This window comes from Suricata suricatta, chromosome 8 (genome assembly GCF_006229205.1).
Source record: "Suricata suricatta isolate VVHF042 chromosome 8, meerkat_22Aug2017_6uvM2_HiC, whole genome shotgun sequence".
Taxonomy (NCBI): Eukaryota; Metazoa; Chordata; class Mammalia; order Carnivora; family Herpestidae; genus Suricata; species Suricata suricatta.
Window position 1 is genome coordinate 130,575,310 of NC_043707.1, and position 17,656 is coordinate 130,592,965.

Here is a 17,656-nt window from a genome sequence, read left to right on the forward strand (position 1 = left end):
AGAGGGAGAGGGAGAGGGAGAGGGAGAGGGAGGGAGCATGACCAGGGGAGGGTCAGAGAGAGAGGGAGACACAGAATCTGAAGTAGGCTCCAGGCTCCCAGGTCTCAGCACAGAGCCCGACGTGGGGCTCAAACCCACAAACCGAACCGTGAGATCATGACCTGAGCCGAAGCCAGACGCTCAACTGACTGAACCACCCAGGCGCCCCTCACATTACTTTAAATAAACACCACAAATATCAGTTCTCCTGCCTTAGAAAGTAAGAAAGAGCCTTTCTCAGTCTTCCCCCTTGCTGTCCCCAAGCTTCTTCCTTAATCTTCCAATGATGGGGGCACCTGGCTAGGTCAGTTGGTAAAGCATGTGACTCATGATCTCAGCGGCATTGATCTCAGGGTTGTCAGTTCAAGTCCCACAGTGGGCATGTAGCCTACTTAAAAAAAAAAAAAAAATTCTTCCAACTATGACAACATAAAAAAAAAATTATAGTAATATCATAACTGTACCCCCTCCCCAAAAAACCACATGAAATTTCATCAGGTATTTTCTAAATCAACTTATTCTAATTTTAAAAATCTACATAGGTAAAAAAGCTTGCTGTATATTCAGATTTACTCAAACAGGTAACTAAGCACAATTTAATACCACATGGCTTACCAAAAGCCACAAAAAGAGACAATGAGATGTTAGCCACTACAGTTCTCTTCATGCAGTTTTCTTTGCTTACTACTACATTCATTTTGTTTCTACCTAAATACCTATTTTTGTGACTAAAAGAATTAAACTCTGTAGTTACTGAACATATTTAGAAAGACAAACCAATGGAGTTCAGAAAAACAAAACGGAGAAGAGTGACCAGAGCCCAAAAAGCTTTTAAGGGAGAAGAGGGGGCTGCCTTTGGAAAGTTGGAAAGATGCACCTAGACATGCAGCCAGGTTAAGAAAATTTTACATGTTAGCTCTTAATTAGACACATACATAGTTTTTCTGGTTTGGATTAGCCATTGCAAATGTTCAACTAACCTAGTTCTATTTTTGGGGTGCCTGGCTGGCTCAGTCAGGTAAGCATGCGACTCTTGATCTCAGAGTTGAGAGTTAAGTCCCCACGCTGGGTATAGAGATTACAATAAATAAATAAATAAAGCCTGGGAAATATATAAACAAACAAAATAAACTAGTTTTATTCTTGGGGCTCCCTACAACCCATCTTATCCCATAAATCTGGTGCACAACACAATATTCGTTAAATTGATGGCTGAATGTAAACTCAAAAGTGAACTTCAGACTAAAAAATGATTTAGAGGGGCGCCCAGGTGGCTCAGTCAGCTCAGGTCATGATCTCTCGGTTTGTGAGTTCAAGCCCCGCATTGGGCTCTATGCGGACAGTGAAGAGCCTGCTTAGGATTTTCTCTCTCTCTCTCTCTCTGCTTCTGCCCCTCTCCCCTCCTTGCTCATGCTTTCTCTAAAATAAAAAATAAAAATAAAAAGAGAAGGAAATGTTTATAAAAAAATAAAAAATGAAAAATAAATTTAAAAAAATAAAAAAAAGATTAAGAGAAATAATCTTTTGAAAAAAAGGGAATGGAATAAGAAAAGTTTTAGGATTATCCAAATCTCAACTCTCTCATTTACCCTTTCATCCATTTCCCCCCCGCCCCATTCATTCAGTAAACTTCTGTAGGGTGTAAAATCAAGGATTAACTGCCAGGATACTCTTTCAGCAATCTGGTGAAGTCTATATACCACTTTTTAAATTGTGTTTCTAAATACATGAAGTAAAATAAATAGGAATAAAAGGGAAAACAATTATTTTGACATGGTTATTTAAAGGTTTAACTTTGTGATATAGTAATGTCTTCATTAACATTAAATTGTAATACTTAACGTTGAGTTGAATAACTACTTCCCAGTAATGATGAATAGAAGCCCAATTCTGAGATATCTGCAACTATAATAAATTACCTGTGGATTTATACTGGTAACAAAGTAACTCATACTGTTAGTACCACTGGTTTTTGCTGCCTATTTTTTTTTTTTAATGTTTTTTATTTAGTTTTGAGAGACAGAGAGAGGGGAGGGTCAGAGACAGAGGGAGACACAGAATCTGAAGCAGGCTCCAGGCTCTGAGCTAGCTGTCAGCACAGAGCCCAACGCGGGGCTTGAACTCACAAACCACGAGATCATGACCTGAGCCGAAGTTGGATGCTTAACCAACTGAGCCACGTAGGCGCCCCTTGCTGCCTATTTTCATAATAGGAGGCAATACTTAATACCAGTTACAGGTTACTAGTGAAAAGATGTAGTTTTGCTGATCCAGGGTCAGGGACCCTTAGCCACGCCAATCATCTTTGGTTGTGATTAAAGTAAATAACTGGGAAATGAAGCACAATCAAAACTTACTTCACGGGGCACCTGTGTGGTTCAATCAATGAAGTATCTGTCTCTTGGTTCCAGCTCAGGTCATGATCTCACAATTCATAAGATCGAGCCCCAAGTCTGGTTCTGTGCTGACAGTGCCGAGCCTGCTTAGGATTCTCTCTCTCTGCCTCTCCCCAACTCACACTTGCTCTCTCTCGAAAATAAACATTAAAAAAAAATAACTACTTTAAGATATTGGGAAAGTTTATCAACTAATTTAAATTCCATAAATTCAATTCCTAGTAAACAAGATTCATTAGCATACTAGGAAAAAGAAACTCAATGATAGGAAAATACACAAAGTATGTTTAACTTCAATCAGGGCTTTTAAAATAAACGTTTTTGTGGAATTTATGTATTTAAATTTTTCTGTTGGAAGGAATCATGACTTCCTAAACCACAACAGAAAGAGATATAGAGCATTACAGGGCTGCACACAAGGAAGTTTTTTTAATTAAAAAAATTTTTTTTAATTTTTTTTTTTTTTTTTTGGAGAGAGAGAATGAGCGGGATAAAGACAGAGACAGACAGACAAACAGACAGACAAGACACAGAAACTGAAGCAGGATCCAGGTTCTGAGCTGTCAGTAGAGCCCAACATGGGGCTTGATCTCACAAACTCTGAGATCGTGACCTGAGCCAAAGTTGGGCACTTAACTGACTGAGCCACCCAGGCGCCCCCACGTGGAAGTTTTTACACCATTAAATCCCAGTTCTCACAAGTTAAATACTGGTAACAGTTATGTAGAAACTATAGGTGGGTCACTTATAAAGACTTCACAACTGGGGCGCCTGTGTGACTGACTTCGGCTCAGGTCATGATCTCACGGTTCATGGGTTTGAGCCCCACATTGGGCTCTGTGCTGAATGCTTGCTAGGAGCCTCCTTCAGATCCCGTTTCACCGCCTCTCTCTGCCCCTCACCCAGTTGTGCTCTGTCTAGTTCTGCCTCTCAAAAAAAAAATGTAAAAAAAATTTTTTTTTATAAAGACTTCACAACCAAACTGCTATTAATCCCATTTTTGCTCACTTGAAATGCACTGCTAGGAATCTGTTCACCAAAAATCTAACAAGTGAGGTTGGGGGGTAATTAACTTCCCAGGCTTGCAGACAGAATACAAGCTTGTTTCTACAGCTACAACTGAACTGTGTTTTATCTACTACAAAATGTTCATCTTAAACATTTTTAAAGAACTTAAAGGTCATAGTTTCAGAGTCATAAAGTCTTAAAGATTACAAAAAAGAACTTATTTTTTCCAAACAGAAATTGAACATTATGAATCTATGTAACATCTCACAATGCTGCACTATGAAGTCAACATAATAGTAAGGAAAAGTGGACATCTGATAAAAGAGAGGTTGAACCTAGGGATAATGGATATGCTCTGCGCACCAAAAGACTTTATTTCTCACACTTGTTTCAATCACAATATCAACTCTTTTAGCTATTCACAACAATTTTGCTTTACCCTTTGTGTTAACTAAGAACTGTAATATAATCTGATTCTTAGACTATGTCTCTCCCACTTGTCCCAACATAGGCATTCTCAAGAGTCCAAGTTTTCCTTTTCCAAACTATTGAAATAGCCTCTTAACCACAATCTCTGCCTTTCCTAGTCTAAGTCATCAAATGCCTTTCTAAAGCACAGATCTCAACAAACTATCTCCCTTCTCAAAATCTTTCAACCACTCATCTCTGCATAAAGAATCAAACCCAAAATCATTATCATGGTTAAGTCATTCTAAATTACTTGCTGTTTGTAAAGCATTCTTCCACCACTTGTATCTCTTCAGGTTGTTCCTTCAGCCCACTATGTTCCTTGTCTAGCCTAAAACTCATCTCTTTTTGTTGAAGTCCTACATATCCCTCATGCCCCTAAATCATAAAAACTTCCATACATAAGTATGAATCAGGCAGGTGACAGAGGAGGAAATATCTTCTACTGATTGTAATTTAATACCCCTGTAGGTTTTCTAAGCTCATGCTGCCTTTGTGGCAGTTACCTTTTTGACTGTAAATATTCAGAAGCATATAACTGTTCCTTTTGATTATATAAACAGAAATTAACTCCATCAAATTCATCAGATGACCTCTCAGTTCAAGCTTCTGAGCCTATAATGCTAAAGGTCAGATCCCAAACCACTATCACTCCCACTAAGTATAATCCCGAAAACACTGAATGATGTTTCTCTAACTTGAACACTTCTACAATCAGTTGGCTTTTCAATTAAGTTTTGACCCAATGGAATGCTATGGCATCCCTTTAATGAGACAGGTTCAGGGAAAATGATTAAAACTTGAGTATCTTAATTCTATGTAGCAGAAAGTGGGACATGACAAGATTGTATAATCAGCTTCCAGAACGCAAATGAATCTTAGGGCATTTGGGTGGCTCAAACGGTTGAGTGTCTGACTTCAAGTCAGGTAATGATCTCACGGTTAATAGTCTGAGCCCCACATTGGGCTCAATGCTGTCAGCAGGGCCCATTTCCGATCCTCTGTCCTCTTCTCTCTGCCCTTCCCCCACTTGCACTCTCTCAAAAATGAACAATTAAAAAAAGAGAGAATTCAAATGAATTTAGTCAATCACTTATCTCAACTATATACCAAAAATAAAATCGAGAGGGGTTTTCTTTTTCTTTTTAATGTTTATTTATTAGAGAGAGAGAGAGAGAGAGAGAGAGAGAGAGAGAGAGAGAAACACACAAGCAGAAGCAGGGGAGGGGCATGGTGAGAGAGAAACAGAGATAATGAGCTCAAACTTACAAACCATGAGATCATGACCTGAGCTGATACCATAGTCAGAGGCTTAACTGACTGAGCCACCAAGTCACCCCAGTTACGGTTTTCATCCACGTGAGAGCTGCAAAGCTGGAGTCAGAATGTAATTTTCCCCAATTACGTGATCATCTACTCTTAAATTAACTCTAAGCAGGCAATACTAAAAGAAAAATAATTAAGCTAGGCATTTTAATCAGGTCAAAAAATCTGTATCCTGTAAATTTAAAATATACGTCACCTAAATATAAAACTAGGATATCTGGGACAAATAGACTGAGTAACAGTAACTGGAAATGGGAAACAAAGACTATCAACAAGTGAAGTAGTAGTAATAACAGCTAGCAATTATTAAAGGCAGCATTTATTGCATATATATATATAGGTATGAAAATAAGCACGTGAAATACATTCTTTCATTTTAATCTTCATGTTAATTTTAAAGCACAATTCTTTTAAGAGATGAGAAAGCTGAGGCATAGAGAGCAACTTGTCCAAGTAACTTGCCCAAGACTATAAAAGTAGTAAGCTATACTGTCTACATAATAGATCTATGATAAACTGCTAAGCTGTATGCTGTTAAATTTACATTTGAGTCATTATTTTCATCTTTAGAATAAAACTCCTTTGTAAAAATAATCCCAACTAACGAAATTAGCTCACTCAGCCTTAATGAACAGTTAAATTACAACCTGCATTTAAAGGAAGCTTTTCTACTTGAGTTTATAAATTGATTACCACTTTGTTGTTAAAATTAGTTTAAAGTATTCATAAATGCATTTAGTGCTTGATAATAAATGTGTCAACAATATATTTCACCAATACATCTTTAACCAAACACCTTTTATGAATTTCCACCCAAAATAATAGAAGTTAGCATTATAACACCCAAGAAATTAGAACCTATAAAGAGACAGCACATTTTCAATGGCACAGGATTTACTTCATTCAGCTAAAGTTATCATTTTTCTGCCTCTTTTGGCCATTTTTAATATTGAGCATCTGAAACATGAAATAGTATTTGCAAATTGCTTAATTTCAGGTATCTGACAGAATGGTGAATTCAATGGCCACCCGCTACACAAAACTTCTTCATTCGTACATCATCCAAGATTACTTATTTTTAAAAACATTACTATGCTACAAATCGTGATCACTAATTGTTGAAAATTTGTGACAATTTATTTAACAGCTCATCTGTTAAAACAAAAGGCTCTTAACCTACCTGTCACTGCTGGTACTACTGCTGCTGCTGATTGAATCACTACTGGAGGATCTACTCCTAGAGCCGCTGCCGCTAGGGGACCTTGTGGGTCTAGACGCTTGGCTAGCCAGCCTCTGAGGAGACGGATTTCTAGACTGGGACGAATGTGGTGACCGACTCCTGCTGTGCTGGTAATTCCGCTCTGGCCTTCTGCCTCGCACCTCCCGGGTAAGGTCATCCCTGTAGATATCCCTGTGGACCACACTGGGCAGTGTAAACTGCTCTCGAGCCCTAGGTTCGTATCGGGGGTCATGAGCATCAAAACGGTTTGGACTTCGACTCCGAGAAGTATAATAGAGCCCATGTTGTAAAGTCCGCTCTCGAGGATCTCTATAGTAATCCTGATCGTAATGTCTTGTCCGATCAAATCCTCCCGTCCCCCGTTCATGGTGTCCATAGGCACTATGTTCATAAGCACGCTCCCTGTTATCTGAAGCCCTGCATTTAGGAGGGGGGGAAAAATATTTAATCAATCAGAAAAGGGCAAGCAAAACTACAAGCAAGTCATGCAAACATTCACTTCGGCACTGTCTGTCTTTGCAACTGGTCATTTTCTAAACAGCATTAACCTACTTAGAAAGCAAATACTACCAAGCTTAACATTTTACTTGACTCCAAATATTACTTTCACAGCTGAGCAATCATTGTGTATATTGGGCTTTCATGACTAGTGTTCTGCAAGTCAGCTGCTCTTTTTATTAGGGATGTTCTGGCTTACTTAAGAAATATACATATACCATCTCCTTTTCATTTGCAGTTAAATGTAACAAGAAGAGATTATCATTTTTACATCAACATTTTCTATACTTCCATCTGATTAAAATATATATCAAACTCTTACTTACTAAATTTATTTTAGGCAAAATTTCCATGATACATTTTAACAGACATGAAAGCCCTATTGCAATGTATGTCCCAGCAGTAAGATGGCATTTTCAAAGAAGTTCGGAAAAAAAATTTAAGTGTGATTTTTTTTTTTTATCAGTAACTTTTGACTTCTTGGGTAATTATAAAAATTACTAGAATATGTAAACTGCTGTGCCCAAACAATCACATTTAATAATAGAAATGGAATTTTAAAAGAAAAACAAAGAAAACCACTTAGGATTATCAAAATACTGGGTTGACACATGTTCTATGGTAAATTTAAAGAATAAAGATTATTTTATCTCCTGGTGCTATCAAATTCTACATAAATTTTAAAACGCCTATTCCATGATTTGATTTGTTAATGTTTGTACCTAATGGTTACAGGAAATAGGTTCTCTTAGGGTTTACCTAAACTCAAATTGCCTCTGATGAAATCAGCCAACTTTGGGAACTGTAAGATATCGAAAGGTTGCTATCTGCAATGATTTAATTTAAAAGTATTTCTGTAGGACACAAATATTTGCCAACTTATGGTTACAAAAACTGTTGTTGCATGTTCCCTTATACACATGCAATTATGTGCTAATATTAAAAATAAATTCTAATCCTATGAAGTAATCTTAACATTTTCTACTTTTGTAGGAAACCAGTAGCACTTAGTAGCAACCGTACCTTCCTAGGTTTGCTGCTATGATGTAAAGCAACTGGCATGGCAAAAAAAATTCAGTGATATCTTTCCTATTTAAATGTATTCAATTAATTTTCTATCAAAAGATTAAGGAATCATAAAAGAAAACACAAGAATTACAATCTCTCCAATGAAGAATATCTGGCAAAAATCTTACAACTAATACTATGTCCCTAATATATACACAGATCCAAGTCTCTCTACTAATCTTCATTTTCAGCCACCATTTCTCTTAGTAGCTAGCATACCTTCCTAGGCTATTATTGCTATTTGCTGCTATGATGTAAAGCAACTGGCATGGCAAAATATTCAGTAATATCTTTCCTATTTAAATGTATTAAATAACTTTTTAATTTGCTACATTGCTGGCATTTGAATAGATATTTCAATGTCTAACAAATAATAAGGTTTCCTTTGAGATTTAGAGAGAAAACTCCACAAATCATTCAATTTGCACCCTATTAATGTTAATTGGTAAAAGCTGTTATTAATGATATACCAGAAGCAATAAGCAATAGTTCTAGGTGAATTACTGCTACAGCTGATATTTTATAAATATGCGAAGTTCTTATCCATTAGGAAGATACAGAAGGCAGGCACAAGAGCTAGCAGAGCTGAAATCTAATAGCTATTCTTTGATTCATCTATTAGTACTAAATACTTCTAGAGTTAGTGGGGGGTAAAAAGAGAGAGTTTGACTTGGGTTAGGAGAGGGGCTAATATACACAGGTCAGGACATACCAACCTTTTCCAAGTGTGGAAACACGACCTATAATCCCAATTAAATCTAGGGAGAGAATTGTGAACATAACTTCCCCAATTTTGGCCCCTCTTATGGGGGTAATCCACCTTCTTAATGGGCAAGGGTGTCAAATGATATTTAGATGAACCACAAGGAAAAAAAATCTTAGTGACCAGATAAAATAATTCCACTGGAAGCAAGTAGTCCCAGACAAACTGTAACTCTCAAACCCCCAGACTTCTTTCTTGAGATAGCAGACAATTATAAATTCATCCACATTTATAAAAATTTCCAGCCCTAAGTATGAATCAGGCAGCTGACAGAAGAGGAAATATCTCTAGGATTCCACCAAATGAGGAAGTAACAGTTGTTCGCCAATAGTTAACCTTTGTAGCCATCCAGCACAATTTTGATTGCTGTATCCACAACTGATCATCACCATGTGTTCAAGGCTAAAGTACCTTTAATTGGACAGCAACTTGTTTATAAAACAAAATAGTAATCCTCTTCCCCTGGGCTAATGGAATCTTGACTGCATGACATCCCATACATTCCAGCAATTAGAAAAGCATGGCTATATTCCAGGATTTAGAAACATTCATCATCTCAATTTTCCCCCATTCCATCAAGTAGTATAATTCCAACATGGAAACTGTGTAGATCCAAAATGGAAAAAATCAAACATTGCCTTCACTCTTCTTTATCCAAGTACAGATTTCCAGACTGAAGTATTGTTTGTAGAATCCAAGCGGCTGAATCATTATGGTCTGCTAGGTTTTCTGACAATCCAATTCATCTGTACACTTTATGTAGTGAAAATTGAGAAGCAGAATCAACTTCTAAAAGAATCTGTAGGCTCTAATATTCCAGATATATTCCATATAGTACAACCACAAAATCTGTAGCCAAATAGCTCCATCAGATAGCAGAGATATATCCAAGGAAGGCCTTCACATTATCCAAGAGAAGGAATAATTAGCTCTAGAAGACAGGTAACTCCAAAAATGATACTGCCATGCAAAATCTTCCACCACTTTACATCTCAGGAGTAGATATCCAACCAGCTGCAGGAAATATCCTCTATGATTCCACAAGATACCAGCCACGGGGATAGAAAGCACTTCCGTTTCCAACCCAAAATAGGAAACATTGAGAATGCCCAAAACTTTAAATCCATCTGGGGCCCCTAAATATGAGTTTCTGTTTCTCACCATATCAAATATAAAATACCTGCCTACAGAAACCTTGGAACTTACCCATCAAGTCTCCGCTCATAACGTCCTTCTCGTGCATGAAGTGATGGTGGGGGGCCATAAGCAGGTCCTCCACCACCTCCTCTGAACCCAGAAACCTCTCTACTACGAGATGCTATGGAAACTGTATCATCCAATCCCCGAGCAGCACTTGGAATGGTGCCTGGTTCATTATAATCCGTGCGTAGGTCTCTATCTCCCATTTTGTTGACTGAGTTGTGAGCTTTCTGTGCACTTTTGATGTCCACAAAATCCACAAAGGCTGCCACTCCTCCTTCAGATCCCCTCTTGGGGAGAATTTTGACACTTTCCACTCGGCCATATCTGGAAAAAATAAAACCAACATTATTGTTACATAGCAATAATTTTCCAAAAACAGTTTTTGAAAACTTGTTTCCTGTTTTTAGAGAATTTACATTGTCTATGTATATGGGAGGAATTGCAAAGTGACGTGTGAAATGGCTTTTACATTTGGAATGTTTTTCCACTCACATTTTTCTTTCTGGGGCAAAAATGTACACTTTTTTTCATCTTTCCTTTTTTGAAAGAGAAAAAGCACGCACACAAGCAGGGCGGGGACAGAGGGAGAATCTCAAGTAGGCTCTGTGTCTAGCATGGAGCCCAGCACAGAACCGGCGCAGTGAAATCATGACCTGAGCCTAATTTAAGAGTTAGAGACTTAACCGACTATAGCCACTAAAGCCCCATTATAGAATTTTTTTTTAAGTAAGCTCTAAGGGCGGCTGGGTGGCTCAGTCAGTTAAGTGTCTGGCTTTGGCTCAGGTCTTGATCTCATGGTTCATGGGTTCAAGCCCCGCATCGGGCTCTGTGCTGACCACTAGCTCAGAGCCTGGAGCCTGTCTTCAGATTCTGTGTCTCCCTCTCTCTCTCTGACCCTCCCCTATTAATGCTGCCTCTCTCTCTCTAAATTAATAAAAACAGTAAAAAAATTTTTTTTATAAAGTAAGCTCTGTGCCCAACATGGAGCTTAAATTCACAACTCCTGAGATCTAGAGTTATAAGCTCTACTGACTGAGCCAGCCAGGCACCCCCAAAATTTACAAATGTTTTAACCATTTTATTGTTTTCACTTCTTAAACATACTATTTACTAAATTTTCACCTTTCAAGAACACTTAGCTGAAATGAATCTCTCAGAAGTTTTAGGAATTTTTACATTTTAAAAAAGGAAGATTGTTCAATGTTACTTAGAAATTTTTAAAGATGTTTATTAAAGTAAAAATTATAACTGAAAACAGTTACTTAACAGATTTAATTTTAACTCAATAATGAAAATGATCTTAATTTTAAAATGAGATTATTTCACTTTTAAAGGTAAAATAAATCCAGTATTTTGTGTGTCCATTTATTTTGCCCGTCACAGTCTAATTTTTTTTAATTAAAAAAAAATTTTTTTAACATTTATTCATTTTTGAGACAGAGAGAGACAGATCATGAGTGGGGGAGTGACAGAGTGAGGGAGACACAGAATCCAAAGCAGGCTCCAGGGTCTGAGCTGGCAGCAAAGAGCCTGACGCAGGGCTCGAACTCACAAACTGCAAGGTCATGACCTGAGCCAAAGTCAGACGCTTAACCGACTGAGCCACTCAGGCGTCCCGACAGTCAAATTTTTTAATGCAGCTTATTGCTAATTAATTTTTTTCAGGAGGTTAAAACTGTTAAAACTTATAATTTAGGTATAACTAGAATTGTTTTTCATACAAATTAATAAATTTGAGAAAATCTTTTGATAGACCATGTGTTCCCATTTTTATTCAAAAAATGATTATGTTTGCAAAGAAAAATTTTAGGATACCTTTCATACTTTGAAGCATATCTATAAGAAATATAATGATTTAGAATCTTGAAAGTCATGGAATTTCTACAAATTTCATTAGGAGTTAATTATATTTTATATGCTTGTAACTTGGCATTTTAGAAAGACAGGCACAGCACTTTTAAATATAGCATTCATATTTGCTGACAACCCAAAATCATAATTTTACACTTTCCCTGAAGAAGCTGACATTATCAGAATGCAGAACCTTCCTCTTTACATCCTGTAGTATTAAGTTATTACCTCTCACAAGGGAAACATAACCCTAAAACTCAATTTCATCAAGCAAATGAACTAGAAGTAAAGAAATTTGCTGTTAATGGAGTAATGAAAGGATCTTTTAAATTTGGGGGAAAATGTTAGAAACTAAATTAGTTCTTTTCTTTCTATACAAATATTAAATACCTTCCATTATATCTGACAAAGGACTTATGTCCAGAATCCAAGAAACTTTGTAACTCAATGCATTTTTTTCAAATAGGCAAAACACTTCAACAAAGAAGACACCCAGATGGCAGATAAACCCAGTAAAATATGCTCAAAATTATTAGTCATTAGGAAAATGCAAATCAAAACCACAATGAAATACCAGTCCACACCCACTAGAATGCTATTTAATGGGGGGGGGGGAGAAGAACAACAAGTGTTGACAAGAATGAAGAGAAATTTGAAATCTAGTGCAGAGCTGATAGAACTGTAAAATCATGAAGCCACCGTGGGAAAGTCTGGCATTTTCTCAAAAAGTTAAGCATAGAATTACCATATAAACTGAATCTCAAATATTTATGCATACAGCAGTGTTCACTGAAGCATTATTCACAACAGTCAAAAGATGTTAACAACCCAAGTGTCTACCAATGAATTAATAAACAAAATGTGAAACACACATATAATGGAACAGTTATATTAAGACATAAGATCGGGGCACCTGGGTGGATCAATCAGTTAAGCATCCAACTCCTGATTTTGGCTCAGGTCATGATCTCATGGTTCCTGAGTTGGAAACCTGTGTTGTGCTACATACTGACAGTGTGGAGCCTGCTTAGAATTCTCTCTCTCCCTCTCTCTCTCTCTCTCTCTGCCCCTCCCCCTGATTGCTTGCTCTCTCTCTTAAAAATAACCTTAAAAAAAGATTCATGCTACAACATAGATGAAAATTTAAAACATCTTATTAAATGAAATAAGCTGAACAAAATGGGCCAGTATTAGTTTATGATTCCACTTATATGAGGTATCTAGAATAGGCAAATTCATCAAAATAGAAACTAGAATAGAGGTTACCAGGAGCTAGGAGAAGGAGGAAATGGGGAGTTATTGATTAATGGGTATGGAATTTCTATATGAGATGAAAAAATTCTAGAAATAGTGATGATGGTTGTATATAGCATCGTGAACATACTTAATGCCATTAACTGTATACCTAAAAATGGTTAAAATAAATTTCATAGTATGTATATTTTACCACATCCTCACCTACAAAGTTTATCACTAAATGGAAGGTTGCATAGGTTTTTCTATTAAAAGGGAGGGAAGGGAGAGGGAAGCAGCAGAGAGAAGCAACTCCCCATTTAAAAAAAATTAGCCAAAGAATTACACAAGGAAAACAAATGTTTAAGTTTATGTCTTTAATAATAAAAAACTGGGGCACCTGGGTGCTCAGTCGGTTGAATGTCCTGCTTCTGATTCTGTGTGTCTCACTGCCCCTCCCCTCTCTCTCTGCCCCTCCCCTGGCTCATGATCTGTCCCTGTTTTTCAAAAAAATAATAAATGTTACAAATAACAATAATAATAAAGAACTAAATGCAATACTGAAAGAGGGACCAGATACTCAATCCATAGATTATGCAGACAAAGTCAAATCATGCTCCTTCCTCAAAAGGGCGGGCTCACCATCTCTATTCTTTTTTTTTTTTTTTAATGTTTATTTACTTATTTTGGGAGAGTGTGTGCACACTGTGTAAGCAGAGGAGGGACAGAGAGAGAGAGAGAATCTGTGTTGGCGGCAGGGCTTGATCCCTTGAACCCAACTAGGAGATCGTGACCTGAGCTGAAAGTGCAACTGACTGAGCCACCCAGACGTCCCTCTATCATTTTTATGTTAAGGGAACACACTTTGGAAAGAAAACACAAACAAATCTTCCAATTTAACAATGGAGAACTTAATCAGCTATTATAATTCTATATTACTCTTCTATAATGTAAAGACTGGAAACTCCCCCCATAAAAGCTGCTAATTCTTCATATCCATGAAAACTCAACTGCTAAATACATCCTGATCTTGTCTATGCTTTCCAAAACAACACATTTCCTACAGTTTTCAAGTAGCCCTCAAGTATCAAGATGCAACATTTATCTGACATTCACTAATTAAAAAAAGAAAAAGAATCAAACCATAATTAGACACTGTTTCCTTTCTGAACTACATTAAGCAGTAGATACAGCTTTTCAGAGAACCTATGGAGTATTTTCCAGTAATACATACAAAATAACAGTTTCTAAAATTACATGGTCACTGGTTGTGCTTTTAAGTTAACTCATTTATAATTTTTAAAGAACTAAGAGAAACTAAGTTTAAAATAAATGAGAACATAAAGCTAAGAAATTGTGTTTGATGGTTATAAACTGCAGTACATAACAATCTTATAGGTTTGTCTTCAAAAACAGTAAAAAAAAATACTAAATTGGTTTCTTGTTGGTCAAAAACCTTCAAAATTAAAAAACATTAAATTGATCAACACACACTGTATTCTTTTAAATTTTTAAGAGTCATTAACAGGGGTGCTTTAGTGTCCAACGGGTCATGATCTCATGGTTTGTGGGTACAATCCCCATGTCAGGCTCTGTGCTGACAGTTCGGAGCCTGGAACCTGCTTTGGATTCTATGTCTCCCTCCCACTCTCTCTGCCTCTCCTCGGCTCATGCTCTACCTCTCTCTCTGTCTCTCTCTCAAATATAAACAAACGTTTAAAAAGAATTTTTTTTGAAGCGTCAATATAAAAATTACCCAAAAGAGAATTAAGTACCTGGCTGGCTCTGTCAGTAGAGCGTGAGACTCTTAATCTCAGGGTCATGAGTTCAAGCCTCAGGCTGAGTACAGAGCCTACTTAGAATAAAAAAAATAAAAAACCAAAATAATGCCAGGTCTGGTGAAGTGTTTGGTTCTTTCAACAAAAGAAAATTTATGTAGTAAGCACTGACCTACCTTAGCAGTTCCTTGAAGAATATAATTTCAATGAATTAATGGCCTCAGAGTTCACATTGGAAAGTAATGCTGACATCGTCAAGGAAAAGGATGGGGAACCTGATTCAATTATTAATTATATGATTTTTAATAAGTACTGTTCTAGGCACTTGATGCATATCAGGGAACAAAACAAAGATCCTTAATCTCAGGAAATTTAATTATAATTTATTTTCCTGATAGGTGAAGAGTCCTCCTATTCTAAACCGTTTTTATCAACTCCACAAGATTACTCTATAATTTCCAAAGCAACACCATTACATAAAGCTAACGACATTAAGATGCTAAGACCCAATGAATTCTCTCAATACCTCTTCTTTCCAAGAAGGCACTGTACTTGACCATTATTGGCTGGGTTATCATTATAATTCAATGATTAATTTTAATCCTAGCTTTTGCAACTGACCCTACTAATAAGCAATAGTAAAGAGTAGCCACATACAGAACTTCCTTTTCACACCAGGCCTCCTACTACAGAAAATCTTCCCCAAGTCATTTTTGAAACAACAGGTCCACTCTGCTTAAATAATACACTCAAATCTTACATCTACTTTCCCAGTTAACTCCTAGAGTTAAAAGATCTCCTCTGAGTCTTTTATGATTATTAACATTACAACTCTATTTTCAGGTAAAGAGATCCCTTCTAAAGCTTCAACATTATCCTGCTATTCCAGGTAAGAGTTACAGAATTATAGGGGTGCCTGGATGGCTCAGTCGGTTGAGCATCTGACTTCAACTCAGTCATGATCTCGCAGTTCATGAGTTGGAGCTCCACATCCAGCTCTGTGCTGACAGCTTGGAGCCTAGAGCTGTGTCTCCCTCTCTCTGCACCTCCTCTGCTTGTACTCCGTCTGTCTGTTTCTCTCTCTCAAAAATAAGTAAAAAATACTTTAAAAAAAATTTTTTTGCAGTTGGTAAAAAAGGACACGTTTATTAAGTATTTTAAAATTTTTTAAAGAAGAGTTAGAGAATTATATACGAGAAGAATATCAGCATCTTTGAAGAGGCATGCAATTAACCCTCACATCTACTCATGTAAAACTCATATTACTTTCCAAACATTATATATTTTATCAAGCTACCAATGGCTTTGTGTATTTCCCTATTTCCCACCCTTCCATCCCATAATGGCCAAGATCGTGCTTATTTAAAAACAAATGACCAATAGGCACAGACAAAGCAAAGATCAAATGAGCATGCCATAGGGATAAAAAGATCTAAAAGAAAAATATTAAAGCCTAGTTGGGCTAGCTAGAATAGCAGAGACAAGAGGGACACCTGGGTGGTTCAGTGGTTTGGGAGTCCGATGATTTCAACTAAGGTCATGACCCCAAGGTCTTGGGACCAAGCCCTACATCAGGCTTGGTGCTGAGCATGGAGCCTGCTTCAGATTTTTCTCTCTCTCCCTCTGCCCTCTCCCCTGTTCATTCTCTCTCTCTCTCTCTCTCTCTCTCTCTCTATCAATCAGTAGTAAAGGCAAGAAAACGTGTGTTTGTTTTTTATATTATAAAAAGATTCAAAATCATTCCTCTTTCAAACTTAGACAGTTGGGTCATAAATACATCCAGTACAACTACCAAACTATTAGGAATAACACAGTAACATCAACACATATTAATTACCTTTTCATAAGCAATAATTTTAAAAAGGAATTACTAATTTATAAATCAACCCATTTGATCTTATATTTATACCAAAAGGATAGTTTCCCCTCTTATGTCAGACTTTTATTTCCTACATCATCAGTGACTAGAAATATTTCAGGCAGACCAAAAGGCAGAATCCTCAGCAACTTAAGGTGTTGTAAGAGCACTTAATTAGACCTGGCCACATTTTCTTATAGAATCACAGTTCAAAAAACTTTTTATTGTGATAAAATACAATAGAAGCTAACCATTTTTTTTAAAGCTCTATGTCCAACATGGGGCTTGAATTCACCAACCTAAGATGAAGAGTCACATGCTCTATTGACTGAGCCTGCCAGGCGCCCCTATTTAACCACTTTTAAGTGCATAACTCCAATCTTTTAAAATTAAAGCTATTGCTTGTCATCGACATAACAGAGGTAGCACCTCATTCACAGTTACTGATACCCCCAGATCTCAACACATCAAATGTGGTATATAACTCAGAATCGTATACTTAGATTCCAAAATGCCTGCAATTTGGACAAAGCCAAATAAAATATTTGTAATATATGTCTCATTATAATAGCTAAATTAAAACCCAAAGTAAAACTTAAATTTTAACAATTATCTAGAATGATAAAATAAATTTATATCATTAGCATGACAAAGATAAAAGTTAATGGTCTTACTTTATCCAAAAACAAATATCAAAAATTGATATAAACCCATGGAAAATAGGGAGATATTTGCAAACTATGTACCTGGTAAAGAGGTCTTACAATTCAATCTAAATACAAATGTAATTTAAAAAGGGGCAGCTGTGTGGCTCAGTGGGTTGAGCGTCTGCCTCTTAATTTCAACTCAGGTCATGATCTCACAGTTCGTGAGTTCTAGCCCCACAGCCCCACAAGGGGGGCTCCATGCCGACAGTGAGGAGCCTTT

The 17,656-nt window shown here is 36.8% G+C and overlaps 1 protein-coding gene across 1 annotated transcript in view; it reads right to left on the reverse strand.

The window, feature by feature from the left end:
* Positions 1–17,656, reverse strand: part of SPEN (spen family transcriptional repressor) — an 88,444-nt gene that overhangs the window by 54,276 nt on the left and 16,512 nt on the right. The window contains exons 2-3 of the mRNA XM_029948464.1: positions 10,013–10,333; positions 6,418–6,894 (exon numbers count right to left, since the gene is read on the reverse strand). Coding sequence (XP_029804324.1) covers positions 6,418–6,894; positions 10,013–10,333 — 798 coding nt within the window. The remainder of the gene's footprint in view (positions 1–6,417; positions 6,895–10,012; positions 10,334–17,656) is intronic.